At 31.4% G+C, this 20,976-nt stretch overlaps 8 protein-coding genes across 8 annotated transcripts; 2 read left to right on the top strand and 6 right to left on the bottom strand.

Annotated features, from left to right (window-relative positions):
- Positions 1-1,987: 1,987 nt before the first annotated feature.
- On the bottom strand, positions 1,988-2,531 carry OCT59_015427 (uncharacterized protein; the record flags this gene model as incomplete). The annotated part of the gene is made up of 2 exons (XM_066139993.1): positions 1,988-2,121; positions 2,402-2,531. 2 exons carry the CDS (start codon positions 2,529-2,531, stop codon positions 1,988-1,990), a joined length of 264 nt encoding a protein of 87 aa, XP_066002816.1.
- Positions 2,532-4,711: 2,180 nt separating this feature from the next.
- Positions 4,712-5,154, bottom strand: OCT59_015426 (uncharacterized protein; the record flags this gene model as incomplete). The annotated part of the gene is made up of 2 exons (XM_066139992.1): positions 4,712-4,720; positions 4,795-5,154. The coding sequence occupies 2 exons, from the start codon at positions 5,152-5,154 to the stop codon at positions 4,712-4,714; spliced, it is 369 nt and encodes a 122-aa protein (XP_066002815.1).
- Positions 5,155-6,934: 1,780 nt separating this feature from the next.
- On the bottom strand, positions 6,935-7,372 carry OCT59_015425 (uncharacterized protein; the record flags this gene model as incomplete). Its single annotated transcript, XM_066139991.1, has 1 exon — positions 6,935-7,372. The coding sequence occupies one exon, from the start codon at positions 7,370-7,372 to the stop codon at positions 6,935-6,937; it is 438 nt and encodes a 145-aa protein (XP_066002814.1).
- A 1,546-nt stretch (positions 7,373-8,918) lies between these two features.
- On the bottom strand, positions 8,919-11,422 carry OCT59_015424 (uncharacterized protein; the record flags this gene model as incomplete). Its single annotated transcript, XM_066139990.1, has 7 exons — positions 8,919-9,074; positions 9,348-9,455; positions 9,627-9,820; positions 10,188-10,470; positions 10,537-10,940; positions 11,218-11,313; positions 11,380-11,422. 7 exons carry the CDS (start codon positions 11,420-11,422, stop codon positions 8,919-8,921), a joined length of 1,284 nt encoding a protein of 427 aa, XP_066002813.1.
- Positions 11,423-12,020: 598 nt separating this feature from the next.
- On the bottom strand, positions 12,021-12,341 carry OCT59_015423 (uncharacterized protein; the record flags this gene model as incomplete). Its single annotated transcript, XM_025323915.2, has 1 exon — positions 12,021-12,341. One exon carries the CDS (start codon positions 12,339-12,341, stop codon positions 12,021-12,023), a length of 321 nt encoding a protein of 106 aa, XP_025189129.1.
- A 3,415-nt stretch (positions 12,342-15,756) lies between these two features.
- OCT59_015422 (uncharacterized protein) lies at positions 15,757-16,309 on the bottom strand (the record flags this gene model as incomplete). The annotated part of the gene is made up of 2 exons (XM_066139989.1): positions 15,757-15,768; positions 15,836-16,309. The coding sequence occupies 2 exons, from the start codon at positions 16,307-16,309 to the stop codon at positions 15,757-15,759; spliced, it is 486 nt and encodes a 161-aa protein (XP_066002812.1).
- A 694-nt stretch (positions 16,310-17,003) lies between these two features.
- Positions 17,004-18,245, top strand: OCT59_015421 (uncharacterized protein; the record flags this gene model as incomplete). The annotated part of the gene is made up of 5 exons (XM_066139988.1): positions 17,004-17,032; positions 17,100-17,385; positions 17,450-17,599; positions 17,800-17,942; positions 18,062-18,245. 5 exons carry the CDS (start codon positions 17,004-17,006, stop codon positions 18,243-18,245), a joined length of 792 nt encoding a protein of 263 aa, XP_066002811.1.
- Positions 18,246-18,904: 659 nt separating this feature from the next.
- OCT59_015420 (uncharacterized protein) lies at positions 18,905-19,219 on the top strand (the record flags this gene model as incomplete). Its single annotated transcript, XM_025323913.2, has 1 exon — positions 18,905-19,219. One exon carries the CDS (start codon positions 18,905-18,907, stop codon positions 19,217-19,219), a length of 315 nt encoding a protein of 104 aa, XP_025189127.2.
- Positions 19,220-20,976: the final 1,757 nt, after the last annotated feature.

The following is a 20,976-nucleotide window of genomic DNA, read 5'->3' as shown; positions in this document are numbered from 1 at the left end:
AAAAAAAAAAAATTCTGGGCAAATCAGCTCAAAAGCCATTTAAGTTATAATTAATTTGTAAAACCAGTTCCCCGAAATTTATTAGTAGTTTTTACTGGTTCAGAGACGGATCACGAATTAATTAATATTATATTATAAGTCCAGAGAAGTAAAGTAAGGGAAATTATCTCAGTTTAATGATTATATAAATTGTAATAAGAAGTTAAGAGAACTCTCGCAGTTTGTAAGAGAAATTATGAGAATGTAAGAGATACAAATGAAAGAGAGCGAGAAGTTAAGAGATTATAAAATCTAAACCAAGCATAATATTGAACTGAGTATGAGTTTAGTCTACTGATATGTGACAGGTATCGGTGACAATGTAAATGCAGCTTCAGTAAAAAGACTCTGAAGCTGCATGAGTTTTTTATAAACAAAATAATATAATAGATTAATGGTATAGTTTTTATATTAAATTTATATATAAAGATATTTTATAATTTATACAATTTTCCAAAGCTCTTCAAATAAATAAATTAAGAACTAATATTACATATAGCCATCATTTTTATAATAATCCAATACTTATTGAATCTACATTGGATATTGATAATGCAAATAAACTGATACTTATTAAAATCCTAGTAATTTAAATAGATTAGAGAATAATAGAAGTAATGATCCAGCCATTAATTTAGAAATTAATCCTAAATCAATAGAAGTAGATTATGATTCAGATGATAAAGCTTTTGAACTTTAATTAGAAAATGATTTTGGTAAATATCTTCAAAGTTGGATAGAAATGCTAAAGGAGGAGGAAAATGCCAAGATTGATAAAGTTGATGAAGAAAGCAATACATTATTAAATGATATTACTCATCCTGCTAATGATACCAGTGCTAAATGGGAGTTGATAACTCTTTTTAATAATAATATAAATGTAAATTTACCATTTTAGATTTTTTGGACGTCTGTGATTCTGAAGTTTTATCACATAGAATAATAAACAATTGTATAAATTAACAGTACATAGGCAAACGTGGCATAGTAGCCTTCATCTTTATTAAATTTATTCGAACTTTACAATTTACAAACAAATAAAAGAAAAATATAAAATAAAACTAGTAACTAAAAACAAAGCAATATAGTCTTCTTAGAAAAAATAAAGTAAAAAATTAATCTAAAAAAAAAGAAAAATCGCATTACACTAAATTTTCCCAGATCTTCCTCATTGATATATTCCAACCAAAGTAGAAGCAACTATGCTAACAAAATAACGAATAGCGCACTTACTATAAAAATCGACACTCCATCCTGCAAAAGCTGTTATTAAGTAGTACTGTTAGACGACCCATAAAACCTGAAAAGTGATTAAACCAAGGTAAACCATATTTCATCGAGTTTTTCAACCAATCGGTTCTGGAGTCACATGAATCATATAGGATCAGAGGTAGTAAAGAAGAGTAAGGTGTGTACATTGACAGTGGCAAATTAGATGGCCTCAGAGTAGTTTTCAACTTGTAAGTAAGGGGTGTGCCAGAAATCACGTGATTATGCTCAATTAGAGACCTGACCCCCCCTACCCACCATGTGATTGAATTCTGATTGGCTAAAAAAATACATGCAATATAATATATATATTATATTAATATATATATTATAATACAATTAGTTTGCTATTTAATTATCCTATTTGCATAAACTTTTTTTTGTTTTGTAGCCCCATTTATGCTTTATAAAATAAAATAAAAATTCATTGAAATTGGACTGCTAGATGGTGAAATAATTGCAAAAAAGCTTATTAATAAATAAATTACCATATATTTTATATTATAATACAATTATTTCACTATCCAATAATCCAATTTGTATAAACTTTTTTTTGTTTTGTAGATCTCTTTATGCTTTACAAAACAAAAAAAATTCATTAAAATTGAACTGCTATATAGTAAGTTAATTGCAAAAAAGCTTCTTAATAAATAAATTACTATATATATATTACATATATTTATAATACAATTATTTTACTATCCAATAATTCAATTTGACGTTTCTTTCTAGATTCTTCAACACCTTCTAACTTTGCTTCAACATTTTTAATTTCAACTTCAACTCGTTCAACATTTGAAGATAATTCTAATACTTATTTTAATTCTTGTAATTTTAATTTTCCTAATTCTATTAAAGAATTAAAATTTTTCCATAACGAATCAAAAGTGCATAAACTTTTTTTTTTATTTTGTAGCTCTCTTTATACTTTATAAAACAAAAAAAAATTCATTAAAATTGGACTTTTAGATGGTGAGATAATTGCAAAAAAAGCTTTTTAATAAACAAATTATATATTATTTACTATAAAAGATATACTATTACCATAAAAGGTATATTGTGCCACCTGATTGCAGGACCTGACCCCACCCACCCACTAAATCACGTAATTTCTGGCACGCCCCTAAATGGGGAGCAGGTGTGTTAACATTACAAGTTCCTTGTAATTGGACTCTTTGATCAGTAAGTTTTAAAAGTTTAACTTCAAAACTTGTTTTTTTCATTTTTTTAAAAATATTTAATTTATTCTTTCTTTCTTTCTTTTGTAGGTAAGGTATTGGCTTCAGTTATTTATGGATTGGATTCTTTGATTGGTAAGTCTTATAAGTCTTATTTCAAAACTTATTTTTTTAAATCATTTTACACAGTGAAATTTGATATACTGGAACTTCGATATAACGGATTATAAGTAAAATTTTAATACACACAGGTCGAAAAGTGAAAAATCAGGCATCATACAGGTCAAAGGGGCACCATTGTCCAAAATTCAAAAAATGCAAATTCCCCATTTTTCTGGAAAATGGTGGGAAATTGTGGAAAATGCTACATTACGCTGAGCAATTTTTTGGAATGGCATTGTTACAACATTGTCCGATTTAGCAAATCTTATGAAATTTTGGGAAAATGCTACATTACACCTTAAATGTAACATTTCGTAACATTGTTATAACATTGTCAATTAAATCAAATTTTGCTTTTTTTTTGTCAAATGGTGCATTTTTATGAAAATTCCGCATTTTGCCACCAATGTAATATCATTGTAACAACATTTCATAACATTGTTATAACATTGTCAATTAAAATCAAATTTTGCTTTTTTTTTGTCAAATATTCCGATTTTCTACTAAATGGTACATTTTTTATGAAAATTCTACATTTTGCCAGCATAGCGGACATCCCTATTTTATCACAATACTGTTGTCGATCATTTGCCGATCATTTATTCAATTATCACATAATATAAATACCGTTGCTAAAAAAATTTACATAATAATATATGCTTAAATTTCACAAGTAACTTAAATTTAGTTTTAATTTATTGTGTATTAAATTTCATTAGAAACTTTTTAGCTTTTATTATTATTTGGCATATATTTATTCATTTTACGAAATTATTCACTAATTATGTTACTAATAAAAAACCTGCATTATGAATCAGATCACTGCATTATTTTTTTTATAGATTCTACATAATATAAAGAATATTTGTGCAAATTCTTAAGTTTCGCACTCGCATATTCATCTTCGCACTTTAATTTTTGTCTGATGATCGGCAATAATTAGTGAATTATCATAAACAAATAATATATTTATAATATTATTAAAAATTGTGCTAATAATTATATAATTAAAATCATATAATAATTTAGTGTTTTTACTTAGATTCCATTATTTTTTTGCCACATTATTTGAAAAATATTTGTGATTTTGCAATAAGTTTTTAAAATCCGGAATTAGTGATCAGCAAATGATCGGCAAGGTGATATGAGCATGTCCGCTATGTTCATTTTGCCACCAATGTAATATCATTGTAACAACATTTCATAACATTGTTATAACATTGTCAATTAAAATCTAATTTTGCTTTTTTTTTGTCAAATATTCTGATTTTCTGCCAAATGGTACATTTTTTATGAAAATTCCACATTTTGCCACCAATGTAATATCATTGTAACAACATTTCATAACATTGTTATAACATTGTCAATTAAAATCTAATTTTGCTTTTTTTTTGTCAAATATTTCGATTTTCTGCCAAATGGTACATTTTTTATGAAAATTCCGCATTTTTTAGCAAATTTCATGCAAATTTCATGTTTTTTTGGTCAAATGTTACATTTTTCGTTAGAATGTTATTTTTTTTTGACACTTTTTTTGCAAAATGTACATTTGTTGACATTTTCTAAAAAGATGTAACATTTTATTGAAAAATTAGATCATTTACTAAAAAAATGCGACATTATTTACTAAATATTGAATAATTTGATATAATAATCGGATAATTTCGCAAAAAAAAAAAATTATTTATTATGGTAAATTTAAATGTGAAATCTTCTATTTAACGGTAAAATGGCCAAGTATTCAGTACGTTTGTATTTAAATTTTGCTGGAACAAATCTACCTAATATGTGATGAACCGGAATTATACTATCAACCGAAGAATTAAAAGACTCCTTTTTCCAAAGTTCCGGATCATTCGTAAAATCATCAGAATCTTTGCTGGAAAAAAAATCTGATGTTTGCGGTCGCAGCGGGTTTATACCAATTCATAAAAGCCAAATAATGTTCTGTCGGACCATTCGGAAGATAAACTGTATGTTTGAAATAAAATTGTACCTGGCCGGAATATGTGTCTATATCATTTCCACATTGTTCTATAAAATGTGCTAAAATATAAGAGCTTCTAATATACCTTTTGGATAATATTGACCCAAAATATTCTGCACCGATGCGCAATCTGCCACATTGTGTGATATTTCCAGTTACAGCAATATAATTTTCGGTTGATGAAGAAGGATCTAACCGTGGTCGGCTAAAATTATATTCTTCATAAGCGCGATTGTAGTAATCAACTAGTAAATCCAAAATATCATCTGGTAATATGACATTCAATTTTATCGGACTTAAAAGTTCTCCAGGATATTCCTCCATTCCTGTTGCCCCGCCAGAAACCAGCTTTTCAGATATGTCTAAAAATGCCTGTAATTCCTCACTTTCAAGAGATTTATTTTTGTTATCGTCAGTTGTATCATCATTTAAATCAAGTATTTGAAAAATGGCCTGATGATTTAGAGCCAATGTATTGAATCTTCGTTCAATTTGAGAACTCTGCATCATAAATCGCATAATTTCTGGTTCAATTTTTCGTCTACTATTAGGTAAACTCCCTGTATAATTGTAAAATCGTAAGTAATAATTCTGAATAATTTGAATAATATTATTGTAAATACCAACCAAGAATTCCATTCATCCTTTCAAAGGAGAAATACCAAAATGAGTAAAGAGGACCGTAATCTTTACAACATTTGTTCAAGTGTAATGAAAAATGTAAATTTGGTGTTATTGAAACTTCTCCGTAATTCGTTTCGATAAGTTTCAAAATTTCAATTAAATGTTCATGTGCGTCATCTAAATTTTTGATTGTAACAATCCTTCGGACTAATATAGAACAAGCTTGGCTGAAATGTACTAAGATTTTCTGATCTTCTTGGTCCAAAAAATCCCAAAGAACAACTCTGGCATAAATCAGGAAAAAATTTTTCCATTCGTTAGCCGTTAAATTGGAAAATCCTTCCCCAATATTTATTTTATGAGGAATTCGACCGATTTCTGATGGTGGATGAATATTGTTCATGTTTTTTTGAATTTTCGTCAGATCATCCATATTTATTTTACCATGTCCTAACCAAAGCTGTTTTACGATAAATGATGCAATTCCTATAAATAAATTATGCATCGGGTCCACAGGTAAAAATTGTATCAGATCGAAATAAGACAAACGGAGCATTTTTGACCATCTCGCGTGATATTGCTTCGCATGTCTTTTTCTAGCTTCGTTGCTTTACATTTTCTCCATTCCAAAGCCATTTCTCGATGACTATTCGCGCTTTTAGCAACAAACCATTCGTCAATATCATCCATGCCACTAAAATTTCTATTTCTTGCAACCTTTAAGTATCTGTGACAGCTTACATTGGCTGAATAATGGCCACATAATTTTCTAGCAGCTGGTATATCGCAGCAACAAGCAATTACTGCGCATTTTATCAATCTTCCGGATAAATGTTCAGAAGTTCTGTCTAATTCCACTCCTTCCCAAAAAGTTTGAAATTGATCAACAATTGGCGCCAAGTAATGATTTATCTGATGTAGGCTTGGTTCATTAGGGCCTGGCATTAATCCTAAAATGAGCATATTTTCGGGTTTAAAGCGCAATTCTCTTGGGAGATTGAAAATAGCTCCATATATAGCACCAGAACTATGAATTGTCCTTTCAAATGGCTGAAACCAATCGACATTAATCATAATACCCAAATGATCATCCGCATGTTCTTTATTAAAAAATCTTTGTTCGTCAGATTCATCATCCACTATTATTCCACTATTTGAGAAATTCTTCCAAATTTCACCATCATATACATCACATAAGACTCGGTCGTTGACACTTCTATCGGCCCATAATTTAAGATTTTTTCAAAGTTTGGCCTTTGATACATTTGTAAAAGTTGCTCTTTTATACTGGGCATCAGATAAATTAATAATGGCGCATTAACGACTTTACCATCGTCTAGTTCTTTTTGTTCTGATAATGGAGCATTGCATTGTCAAAGTGAACGATGATTTGGAAATTGTACATGACCACATTTTTTTATTGCTTTGTGTTGTTGGATTGTGTGTTGTTTAACATCATCTATATTATGTAATTTGTGACATGAAGGACATACAGAAAATTTGACAAATTGATGCTTCAATCCTAATTTCTTTCTTGCAGTATACAACGAAGTAGGAAAATCTTTAAAACGATCGTAATTAAAATTTGTTAAAATATGTTTGATGAATTTAATTAATGTATCGATTGCGGTATCTGCTAGTCGAAACCTAGTTTGATACCTCAAAACAAACACAATTATCCAATCTTCAATATTTTGCAGATTTTCATTAATATTGTTTGGAAAATTATAATTCGGTGGAGAGTAATCTTCAAAAATGTTGGTTTCTTCGCCATTATCATCCCCATCATCCCATTATCGCTATCATCCCCATCATCGTTATCATCTCCATCATCCCCATTATCGTTATCATCCTCATCATCCCCATCATCGTTATCATCGCTATCATCCCCATCATCGTTATCATCGCTATCATTCCCATCATCGCTATCGCCATAATTATCAGTTTCTTCGTTACTGTCATTGTTATCATCACTGTCATTTATATTTTGCATTTGAGTGTCACGCTCCAAATAAGTATTATACCTGCTTCGTTTTCCCCCTTTTCGAAGAAAATGTTGACAAATTTTCTGATGATGACGTGCTTTCTTGAGAGTCGATAGAGATTTCTTCATTAACGAATGATGATCCAATACTCATTGGGTCATTTGAAGTAGTTGCATCATTAAGACTTAGACTCATTGAATGTTTTTGTTTAGTTCTTGGATCAACATACTTTCCGTTGCATTTACACAGGTCAAAATATAATATACCAGTCATCAATCGGTCATATAACTGATTGGTACCTTATTGGTAGCTGATCTGTTACTGATTCATTCATTCAGATACCAACCGGTCATCAATCAGGCATTTATTTCAATCGGCTACACATCAGTTGTATGACCGATTGGTCCAATTGGTGACTGATTGGTGCCAGTTTAACAATCGGTAAACAATCAGCCATCTGTCATCTATATTGGAAGTTGACTGATTGGTTGCCGATTGGATATTGTTGACCATCAGTCATCAATCAGCTATCAGCAGGTCGAATTATTGTCAATTGGGTACCAATCAGGCATATGTCCGATTGATACAGATTACAGCTATTTGCGAAATAACGGACCACTTACAGCTATTTGTGAAAATAATGGACCACCTAATTCATTTTTCAACTGCGTATGAAATTTTCATACGCAGTTATACGCATGGTAATATCTTCCCAGACCGTCAAACTCATTTTTTGAATTTTTCATATGCAGTCATCCGCAGTTATATCACAATAATTCTAGCATGTATGACTGCGTATGGCTGCGTATGAAAATTTTATACACAGTAAAAAATCGGATTAGGTGGCCCGTTATTTTTGCAAATAGCTGTAATTCATTTTTTGACTGCGTATGAGATTTTCATACGCAGTCATATGCATGGTAATATCTGCCTGGACTGTCAAACTCATTTTTTGAATTTTTCATATGCAATCATTCGCAGTTATATCACAATAATTCTAGCAGTTAACTATGCGTATATGACTGCGTATGGCTGCGTATGAAAATTTCATACGCAATCGAAAATCGAATTAGCTGGTCCGTTATTTTGCAAATAGCTGTAATAGATGATTTGTATGTAGCCAATTGATGCTAATTCAATAAATGTGCTTTATGATTTTATCTGATCTTATTTTTAACTGTTACTAGTAAACTGAACAATGATGGAAATCATAATAAAAATGTATGTACCCACATTATTTTTATATTGCATAAGCTAATAAATGATTTATTCTAAATAATAAACAATTTTGTCACCAATTGTATTAAAAGATTTAATAATTCTCCTAATTACCCACTGAAAATTTATCATTTGACTATACATGATGAAATAATGTGTACAAAATGAACAAGGGAATATACAAGGAATGATATTTAATAAAGAAAAAATAGGCAGAAAGTCAAAGATTTTTATAAAAAAGAATATCGTTGGATGATTAAAGAAATAATTGAAAAAAGAAATATTACAATAATATTATTTGAAGGAAGTATTTTTAGAAAAAAAAAAATTAACTGTATGTACTAATTAATATATATAAAATTCGGGAGGGGGGATCGGTTATTAGTGAAAAATAGGTAAATAGAATACAAAATATAGGAAATCACCACCATCACAACACCACCACCATCACTACCATCAATCGTCCATTTCAAGATAATCATCGTCAGAAAGTTGGCCAGAAGGTTGGCCAGAAGGTTGGCCAGAAGGTTGGTTGGAAGATTGGCCGGAAGGTTGTTGGTTGGAGGATTGGTTGGAAGGTTGTTGGTTGGAGGATTGATCGGAAGGTTGTTGCTTAGAGGATTGGTCAGAAGATTAGTTAGAAGGTTGGTTGGAAGATTGGTTGGAAGGTTGGTCAGTACTTGTTAATAAAACAGTCTTTTCCATTTCTTCCTCCTCTTCTCCAACGTCAGCGTAATATCCATCATTAAAGGACTTTTCACTTTCCGCAAATTTCATCAAGTCATGCTGCTGGTCTTGACGCTAGTCCAGCTGCTGGGTGACTGCGATCTTTAACTTTCCTTTATATCCGGAACAAGTCCAATGCAGCGCCAATAAAGGCGCCACCGGTTCATTATCACAAAAATAATTGCCCGTAACTCGCTCACGTAATTTTCTATTATTGGGTTGTTCAGTTCTTAATCGGTCAATATATTCACGCAAAAATAATTGTAACTTAAAAATTAAAATAGTTAGTAAAATTAAAAATAGTTAGAAATAGTTAGAAATAGTTAGAAATAGTTAGAAATAGTTAGTAAATAAATTAAAAATAGGTAGAAATAGTAAAATTAAAAATAGTTAGAAATGGTAAAATTAAAAATAATAAAAGCAGGAAGAAATACTCACTGTGTCAGATCTCCACTTAAGATCTTTGACAATAATATTGCTTTTCACGTTTTCGCAATCAGTCTCGGATTCCTTAGGTGAATGATAAGCGTTATTGTCAATTATTAATTGTAAGTCTTCGTCCTTAAATTTCTTGACTAATGAATTTTTCACCATCTGTAAATGTTTTATTAGTCTTCCCTTTTTAATCTTTTCTGTATTAGATAAGAAGTTAGTATTAAGAGGACCCCGGATATCTAATATAAAGGTCATAATAGACTTTTGGCCAAAAACACCCCTTTTTGCTGAAACTCAAAAAATCATTTTTTGTAAATATCTCAGCATCCAGTAATTCAATTTTAATGAACTTTTTTTTTTATTTTGTAGCCCTCATTTAGCTCTACAATTTAAAAAAAAGTTCATCAAAATTGGACCACTGGATGCCGAGATATTTACAAAAAATGATTTTTTGAGCCCCTGAAAAATGGGCCAATCTGCCGAAAGTGTGACTTATGACCTGTTTTGGAGATATCCGGGGTCCTGTATTAAGCAAATATTTACACTGTACAAAACTTTATTTACTCACGTCGTGGCGTCTGGAATTGGAATGTTTTCTTTTTTCTTGCAGTTTTTTTCTTGACGATGACCGATTCTTTTTAAGGTGCTCTTCACGTCGATGACGATGAAGGAAGTGAATTATATCATATAAAATTTCGTTAGAAATAGGAAATATATTATTATTAATATTTTCCATTATACTAGGTATAATATTGTTAATAACGCGATTTCGCTGATTAGTGAATGTTTGACCCAAATCAATCCTTCTCCTTTCTGGTAACGCATCATATTTCCAAATAACTTCCTTCTATATAAAATCAACAATATCAGTTAATAAATATATATAAAATTAATTTGGGATATGTTTATTTACCCTTAAGGCTTCTCTTAGATCTTTTGGCATATCACTCTTCGTCAAATAAAAGGGAGTATTTGAACTATTTGAGCTATAGGAGCTGTCCGAATCACTTGAATCGTCTGAACTTGATTGGACTGGGGCTTTTCCCTTTGCTTTATCGCTGATGGCTTTTCTGGAATTTTTGTCGCTATCGTTAGTATTTTTTTTTTTGGCGGCCTTTTTAGTACCCCTGTATTTTTCATTAGTAGCGCTGGTTACAGCGCTTTCATCTTTTTCATTAGTGGCGCTGGTTACAGCGCCAGCGCTTTCATCTTCTTTTTCATTAGTGGTGCTGGTTACAGCGCTTTCTTCACCTTTTTCACTAATACCGCTAGTTACAGCGGTGTCGCTTTTTTCCATTTTAATTGTTATATCCTCATCTTACGATATAAGAATTGGTTCTTGTTGAGAACCAGCCTGTGAAGAACCCCCACAGGTCGAAATGCTAAAAATCAGCAAAAAAATGGCGTGAAAAGCAGTGGCTATTCTTGGCTATTCTTGGCTATTCTTGGCTGTTTTTGGCTATTTACGAATTAACCGATACTATTTGTAAATAGTTTATACAAATTTGCGAATAGTTTATGCGATTTGCGCCATTTTTTTTGCCTATTTTTGATCATTTGACGTGTGCCCGTGAAGAAACAGCCCGTGAAGAACCTGGCACCCCGTAGGGTTCATTATTTTGCTGTTCTTGTTGTCCTTGTATAATATTTGCTATTTTTTCAAAAAAATATTTGGCTTGTTGGGTAAAAGCTATTAATTTAGATAATCATTAGTTTTTAGTATATCCTGATATTTGCTGTCCGCCGATCAACTTACCCAATAGCTCGTCTACTTTCTCTAAATCTTTCTTATTGGACATATTTAATTCAAATTTTTTAAATTTTTTTAAAAAACATAAAAATATCCACAGTATAGAAAGAAATCAGTATTTTTTTTTCAGATCGATTATTTTCATTATTTTTAACAATTTTAACAATTTTCAATTGTTCTAACAATTAACAATTAAAATGATTAATAAATTTAATAAATTAAAATCTGACAATTAATCATTAGACTGTAATGATGTAATGATGTAATATTATACGCGAAATTTGCAAATATTAAGCAACACCGATATATGTTATATGTTATTTAATAAGATATATTATTGACTTAAACTTTTCTATAATTTATTATTTGACTGTAACGATGTAACGATGTAATATGATACGCAAAATTTGCAGAAATTAAGCAACACCGATATATGTTATATGTTATTTAATAAGATATATCATTGACTTAAACTTTTCTATAATTTATTATTTGACTGTAACGATGTAATGATGTAATATGATACGCGAAATTTGCAGAAATTAAGCAACACCGGTATATGTTATATGTTATTTAATAAGATATATCATTGACTTACAAACTTTTCTATTATTTATTATTTGACAAGTATTATATCGAAATAAGACTTACTTGCATATTTCACGTATTTTAATTTTACCCTCTTCATCCTCCTCACCCTCCTCACTTCTGATATTATTTATTTTGACAGAGGATGCTAATATCAGAGCACTGCTGAACGAATTCACTTCTTGATTATTTAATAAAGTTCCCATTTCTGAATTATTAAGTAGAGATAGTTGAGTTTCTAATATATCGATCTTTTGTTGTAGAAAATCATTTGCTTCTTTCTGCATACTCATGATTTCCGTTAACGCACGATTACAGTTTTCTAATTCTACAACCTTTTTCTGAGATTCTATATCCCTGATCGTTGCGTGATTCGACATTATTTGTAAAGAGTCATTTACTCACGTTAAATTCTCATTCTTTCGTATCAGGTTTTGCCTAATGTATTTAAGGCTACTATGTTTATGCTTTCGGCCCATTATAACCCCTAGGATTAAAATAAAAATCAATTTATAACCTTTGACTATTTACAAAAAAATGAGATAAAAAAAAATGCAGAAATAAAAACTGAATATTGTGATATTCATACGAAAGACCAATAACTATAAGAAAAAACCGGTATGAATATAAGATAATTGTTAAGAATGTTTATTATTATATTAAAGCGGAATCAGTTTATATAAAAGAAAATTGATAACCGTAAAAAAGAAACTGACAATTACAATCCACTTTCAAAAAAATTTTCAATCGTAAGAGATGACTGGCAGAAAGCTGATGAACTTATTTATCATGAGTTTTTTTATAATCAGCACGATTTTTATTGCTGCTTACAGACTAATTACTCATGCATGATTACTTTATAAGAAAATCAATCAAATAAATTATATTGAAACTTTTTTATTGTAACTTTAATGCTGCAGTGGCGTATTGGTTAGGGAATGTAATACCTGGATTATATTTCTGAGTTCAGTACCTGCTGTATGCATTACTTTCCAGAATATTTGACTATGATCGTGAGTTCTCTGGACCGGTTGACTTGGATGCCGTGAGTCCTTTGGACCAGCCCGAGTCTTGATATTCTGATCTTTTTTGTATATTAATAACAGTCGAAGGGTTATTTAACTATCATTTTAGTTACTTGAATTGAAATAGTCGTATAACTAATTAATTACTCAAAATAAAAATATAATACATCGTACACTTCCATTAAATGTTAAAGTAAATCTGCATATTTAAAATTTATATTTTCACCAAACAATAGAATTCTATTATACCAGTAAAAATTCTCACAAATGAAACTGCCTATTTATTGGGATTACAGCATTATATGTGATAGGATTCTTTTTGCCAATTACAAATTCACCAGATACAAAGCGACTATATAGGTAATGAATTGGAATTAAACAATCTCGCTCTATCTCATAAAATTCATTTCGCCAAAGTTCAATATTTGAGCTTTTTTCATCACCATCAATATTTGTATAAAATCGGGTTTTCTGGTTTGACGCCAGTTTATACCATTTAACAAATACTAATCAATGTGTTTTAAGTTCACCCGAAATTCTCACAGTATGTTCAAAATAATACTTTACCTGACCTGGAAATAAGTCAGTTGTTTCATTGTTTTGGATAAATTTCGCCAAAATATTCGCGTTTTTCAGGTATCGGAGTGCCATTGCCGATCCAAATACTTCTGCTGAGATCCTAACCCGCCCAAATTGATCAACCATATTTGGCACAACTATTGCATCTCTTGAACTGGTTGATATTGACTCAGCAATTGTTACAAATTGCAAGTCGTAAGCAATATTATAATATTCAGTTAGGATTTGATAAATATCATCAGGTAAGGCAACCCGATTTTTACATGGCGTAAGCATTTCTCCAGGAAATGGTTCGCTACCAACAATCGTTTCATCAACTTCTTGGAAGAATACCTTTCTAAATTGATACAGCTCAGTGTAATTAAAATTATCGTAAGCTGCCAAACTTCCAGAAGTTGATCGTAGTTGAATTAATTTTAAAGCTTCAACAAGCTTAACATTATTTGATTGAACGGATACAAGGTTATCAAGTCTCCAATTCCGCATTATAATTCGTAAAAGTTCAGGTTCAATTTGTAGATTACTATTGGGAAAAGAGCCTATTGATATATTATTTAATAAATTATTAGCAAGCTTAAACGATTAAACAGTTCACAAAATACCTACCGAGAATACCGTTCATTCTTTCAAAGGAAAAACACCAGAAAGAATATAATGGACCATAATCCCAGCAACAATCGGCAATATGAAGACACAAATGGAGGTTTGGGGTTATTCTTTCCAGACCATAATTTTCTTCAATTAACGTTGCAAGTTGCAACTTTGAGCAAACGTTCGTGAGCTTCGTTCAATATGTCACAGTCAATAATTCGATAAACTAGCAGAGAACAAGCTCTAACAAAATTCCCCAAAATTTGTCGATCTGATTCAGCGAGCAAATCCCACATCAATGGGATAGCATAAATTAGAACAAACGTTTTCCATTGGTCAGCCGTAAATCCGGAAAATCCTTCTCCAGTTGCAATTTTATTTGGAATACGCCCCAAATTCGCGGGTATTTGTATGTATTTTGCTTGCTTTTCCATTTTTTCTAGATCTTGTTTCGTGATCTTATTGCCATCGATCCATAATTTTTTAATTATCCAATAGGCTATTCTGAGGAACAAACAGTGCATTGGATCTACGACAAGGTACCTTATCAGATTAAAATATGGCAATCAAAGCAGTTCGGACCATCTAACATGGGTTGAACTCATATGACGTTTTCTTTCTTCCTCAGATTTACACAGTCTCCAAAGCTCAGCATTCCATCGATGTTCATCCAAATCTCTTTCTACAAACCAGTCAACCATATCATCAAAGCCGCCAAAATTTGACTTATTTCCATTTCCATTTGAATTTGCAGTTTTATAACACCTATGGCAGCTCACTGATGCTGATATGTGACCGCAGAGCTTCCTCGCCGCAGGAATGTCATTCGAACAGCATATTAATGCCAATCGGATATTTTTTTTAGCGGCGGGAATCTCAATCCCATCCCAGAACTCTAATAACTCATCAACAATTGGAGCGAGATAATGGTTTATTTTGTGTAACTTAATCTCACTTGATCCTGGTAGTAGACCAAGCGTCAACATATTTTCTTTTTTAAATCTAATTTTACGCGGTAAGTTACAAATAACCCCATAAATAGCCCCACAGCTGTATACAGATGACTCGAAAGGCTGAAACCAATCGAGATTAATCATAATTTCCAAGTGGGAATCTGCAGTCTCCGGTGTAAAAAATGGGACGTCTGAAGTGTCTGGAAAAGTTTTCCAGATTTTACCATCATAAATATCTGCTAATATACCATTATTTACATCCCGATTGGTCTATTTTCGTAGTTGTTGCTTGAATTCTGGTCTCTGGTACAAACTGTTTATCTGTATTTTCAAATTCGGCAATGGAAATAACAATTTGGGGCGTCTTTTATTTCCATTACCATGCGGTACTTGCACAGTTAATTCCATTCCGCAAAATTTTTCCTTCAGTTTCATTGGAAATTCTATATGCGTACATTTAAATCCTTCATCCGCAACAACATCAGCTATATTATATAATGTATTACAGCTCGGACATACTGCGTAAGTCATAGATTGGTTGTCGATTCGTAATAACTTAGTCGCAGTGTATAAAGAAGACGGGAAATCTTTGAATCTCGTCTGATTAGCATCCATTAATACTTGATGAAAAAACTTTATTAAAGAATCTAGTGCAACATCTGGCAAGCAAAATCTTGCTTGATATTTGAATATCCATGTTAATATCCAAGAATCCACAATATTAACATTTGTGTCGGGATATGCAAATTCTGAATCATTTTTGGGCGCAGCAAATTGTTCAACAGGATCGTCATCCAAATCCATATTGTCTTCTGGAGAAATGTTACCTTCATATTCATACTCATTAATCGGTTCATTCCTTTCCTTATTGGTTTCCGGTTCCCGAAACTGGTCTTGTCTACGCCTTTTTTGAGGGACAAACCCGGCAAAATCTGATTCATAATTATTATTAAATGATGTTGACTCTTCTTGTCCGGTCATTTCTTTTGATCTTGATGATCCTTCTACGATCGGACTATGATAGATGGTATGTGCTGGCTTAATCTGATTGTTTTCAGATAAAAAAAGGACAAATCCGGAAATGCTAAACGCTAAATGACGCTCTAAATCTAGATGTCTTTTTCTGGTTCTTTCATCAACATATTTGCCATTGCATTCCTTGCAATCACATGATACTTTATTTCTAAGTTTTGTAGACATGATTATGTTTTAGTAAGATCGAAGCGTTCAATGAAAAATTTGAGAATTTCTACGTATGTATCTTATAGTCTATTTATGAATATCAAAATCGACGAATAAAGAGCCTTTAATATGTACAATTTCATATATTAATCCGGTCTGAATAGACTATTATTGCTTAATGGCATGTAAAGATAGGAAATTGTACGGGGTATTAATGAAAAATTAATATTAATCGGGTTTTACTATAGCGAAACTAGAAAATTATCACGCGGTCCGTCCGTTTTGGTAATTTGCTCAAATGATTTAGTTGCAAAAATATCGGACTTGACCCTTCTGGTGACATCATCTTGACCCCTTATTAAAATATATTATGCGGGTCAGCACCGCGTGGTGGGTTAAGAACGATACATTTGCGAATTAATTATATTGCAGAGCGAAACGTCTTTCTTTTTTACCATATTATAAAAGTCTTTTTTTTTTTGGTCAAAATTTTCAGTTCTTTCAGTCCTTTATAGTAAGTAAAGTTATAAAATCTTGTCGTTGGATTTCTGCAACGACCGAAGTCAAAAGCCTAAAGGCTTTTGAGCCCTCTACCAACAAGGCTTCCTAATAGATAAAGAACTGGACCTTTTTTATATCAGAGAACCTTGGAGGCTAACCGATACATAACTTTCTCTTTTTTTTCAACATAACTTTCAATAGAGTTTACAAAATGGGAAACAAAAAGCTTCGTAAGGAAGAGTAAGTAACCCTTCGTGTCAGTTAACTTATCAAAAATTGATATATATTTATAAATTTATACAAAAAGCAGCCTAGAATCAGAAATCTTATACGAATCTAGTTCAGAATCAGAATCAAAATCGGAATCGGAACTAGGTACATTTAGTATGTCATATAATTCTGCTTATTGTGTTCTAAACATTCTGATTCACTGCTTAATGGTCAATATACAATTGATAGAATTAAACCCGGAAGGCACTCAAATTCTTGATTCTAATTCTAGGCCAAGAGATGACAAGAAAAGAAAAAGGTCAAAAGAACGACGATACCAACATGTATCTGAAATGCCCAAAGATTTGAGAGAAGCATTAAGGGTAAACAAAACTTTCGCTGTATTTTTTATTTTTTATAAATTTACTGATAATAATATATTTTTAGAGAGATCTATTCTGGAATCTGGCAAGAATGCCTCAGGAAACTCAATTAGATATCGAAAAAACGTTCAAGTTTCAAAAGGATCTTGTAGTTAAAACGATTGTGCCAAATTTAATAAAAACATTGGATCTTGACACCTACCCCATAGGGAAGGTGTCGTATACGAGATGATCCATCAGCAGCACCGCCACAAAAGGGACAATCTTCAGGTCAAAAATAAATCAGAAAATGATATAAAGAAAGAAACAGGACGGAAACACCAAAATTCACGACGATCGGAGGTAAATATAAATGTTATATTTTACTAATCATCCTAATCATCATTATTTATTTACGAGTTTTTTATAAAATAGAAAAGAAAAAAAAGATCAAAGACCATCAACAATTTAAGAAACCTTAATGATCCGTTGATTCAAAAGTTCAGTAATGAAGAATTGCGGCCAATAATCACAGAAAACGGATATCATAGTCCAGAAATTTCAGAAAGCGAGGACGGGTGAAACATAATCATCGTGCGTAACCTGCGATGGCGCTCCAGTACTGTAAGTGAATTTATTGAAATGGGTTACATATAACTGGCATATGCTAATTCATTTTAAAAACAAAGCTGCACAGATTTTTGTACTATGTTGACAGTAATACAACAAAAGGCGACAAAAAGCGTGAACGGGTGTACAAGCCTAGTGAGTACGTTGAAGAAACGGTGCCGAATAGCGCACCTAGTTGGACGAAATCAGGCTACGATGGGCCATTAAAAAATCCAGTTGCCAAGGCGATTAGTAAATTACAAAATAAATGAAATATGTCAGTAAATTTAATAAATATAAATAAATATATCAGTAAATTTAATGATTTTGCGTCAAACAGATTGAAGGAACATTAACAGATTTATAAATGCACAAAAAAATATATCTAAGATATATTAAATGTGTGGTAATGCCTAGTATAGTGGTAGTGCTGCACGACCTTCTACCTATAACCCACAACCCCCAACCCACAACCTTTTTGGTTCAATTTTCACAATACCTAATTTTTTTATTTTATTTCATCAACTGACAATCATACCGATATATCAAGCTAATCTAGCTGCGGATTACCAGCCAGATTATTTTGACATTAATTTAGAAATCGACATATAAACTTGTTTCTGAAATAAATACGCAAAGCGTGAGTAATTGCTAAATTTTGTAAATTTCACGAGTTGAGCTAACTAATAAATCAGTATCCAATTGCAATAATTAGTTTCTTTAAAAGCTCCTAATATTTCGAAAAAATGGCGTAAACTTAATCATGGATCATAGAGAGAAAAATTTAAATGACTGGCAACAGTCGCTGTTATTGAAAGAACAGAATCTCAACGAATATCAAAATAATTTAAATTTGTATGAAAACACCCTATATATCGAAAAATAAAAACAACAATTTTATCATTGCAATTGTTGTAGATTCAACAAAAATATGCCATTAAATAAATCCGATTCTATTTATGCAGAATGGGGTATCTTCAAAAGAAGTATGAACAATGACTCTAGGCTAGGAATTACGTCGATTGGGGAAGTATTCGTGTCCAATACGTTTATTGAATTATATAACAACTGGCTGAACACAGATATAGGTAAAAATTATAAAGCAAATAAATTAATCGCTGTATATGTCACGAAGCTAGACCTAAGCTGGACTGCAAATGACTTTCGGTTGGTGGATAACCTTAATGCAAAACTTGCAGTTTGCGAAAAGTCAGGAAGACACAAGATTAAATTCATTATTGAATAATTTTCTGTTTTGATGTTTAGTGGGTTTCCTTTTAGTTTTTTAAATATTTTTAATTTGTAAATTCATGTAGAGATTTGTTTTTCAGTTATACAGTATATATATATATATATACATATTTCTTTCTTTTAAATTTTTTTGTTTGCTTAATAAATAATAAATATTCAGTTATCCTCATTAAAAATTGCATGAATTATTGTTGGATGATTTAAACTATATAATAGTCTAATGCGGCACATAGTGCCGCATTAGACTATTATTTATAAATAAACTTTTGCCTCATCAGCATAAATTTACAAGACGCTCCTTCAAATATGCCGCTATTTGCAAATATATTGTTATAATACGCAAATAGTCCAATTTTATTAGTGATCTGGATCATCGAAATTTAATCTGATTGGTCAGATCTCTGTTTGATTACGATAAATATGAAAATAAGCACATTTTGTTTACAACAGGAAATAAATATTTTTTTTTACCGTTTTGCCTATTTGCGAATTTTTCTTCTTTTTGCCGTTTGCCTATTTGCGAATTTTTCTTCTTTTTACTGTTTTGCCTATTTGCGAATTTTTCTTATACCATCTTACGAATGCGTTGCCTATTTTTTGTTTATTTTTGCTTATTATATCACCGTTTACTTTCTACGCCCATAATATATAGTGTGAAATTATTGGACTTGTTCACTGACAATGGTTGACATACTGGTATGTCAGTTACTCAGCTGTACGAGTTTATAACAAATTAATAATAATAAGCACTTTCACATTCAACAATCGTGAACGGGAATATTCCAATTTTATTCTGGAGACAGATACGGAATCTGTTATTTATCGCTAACCTTCACTATTTCCTTTTTGTAAAACAGGTTTCATTGAGTTGTGTTTCAAATATCCTCCTGTTTTTATAGGTGCGAGAACATGCTGATTTTTTGATGAATTTAATGCTTCTTTGCTCCTCACACTCAATCGAAGTGAAATATAGAATGACGATGCATATTTCTTTCGATTTTCATTTTACTGAGTATAACTTTAAAAATGGTAAGCGAATATTTGTACTGATCTTTACTTCTAATGAAATAAACTTTATTCGTTTTCAGCGATCAGAAATGAAATGTATATATACCTATTTTTATCAACTTCATTTAGAGGCAAGCCTAACTGATGGGTCTAATGGTATTATGGTAAGTAATAATAGGTATACTTTTTTTTGATATAACATTCTAGTTATGTATTTTTTTTCATGCATATTTTTACATATAGTACGCTGTGGTCTGGAACCACCTGAGATTTTTGACTACCTAGGGATGAAGTTGTAAGGTGCTTGTACCTGATAGGCTAGCCTCCTCTGATCTAGGGTCTCATTAATCGGGAGACAAGGTGGTTCCTAAGTACCTTCCACATCAAGGACGGACATTTTTTGTAAAATCACACGTTGGGAATACTATCTCGTAACGGATACTTCAAAGACAAAAGGAGCGAAAAGCCTTCAGTTTGTTATTAGCGGTGAAGATGTAGTGGTCGTGCCATTTAATGGTTGCGTTGATTGATTGATATACTCATATTTTGTAGGATTAGCTAATACATGAGATTTCTCGAAAATCAGAAATGAACACTGCCGATTTTCACCCTACCGACATATATTTTTAAATTCATTTTCTGCAATCAGAAACGAAGTGTATCTACCGGTGTTGACAAACTTTAAAGGTGAGTTCATTCCTAGCACAATTCGTTTAGATATTAACGTGACGGTATCTTTAAATT

Source organism: Rhizophagus irregularis, chromosome 23 (genome assembly GCF_026210795.1).
Source record: "Rhizophagus irregularis chromosome 23, complete sequence".
In the NCBI taxonomy this organism is placed as follows: Eukaryota; Fungi; Glomeromycota; class Glomeromycetes; order Glomerales; family Glomeraceae; genus Rhizophagus; species Rhizophagus irregularis.
This window is presented reverse-complemented; position numbering and strand designations above follow the sequence as displayed.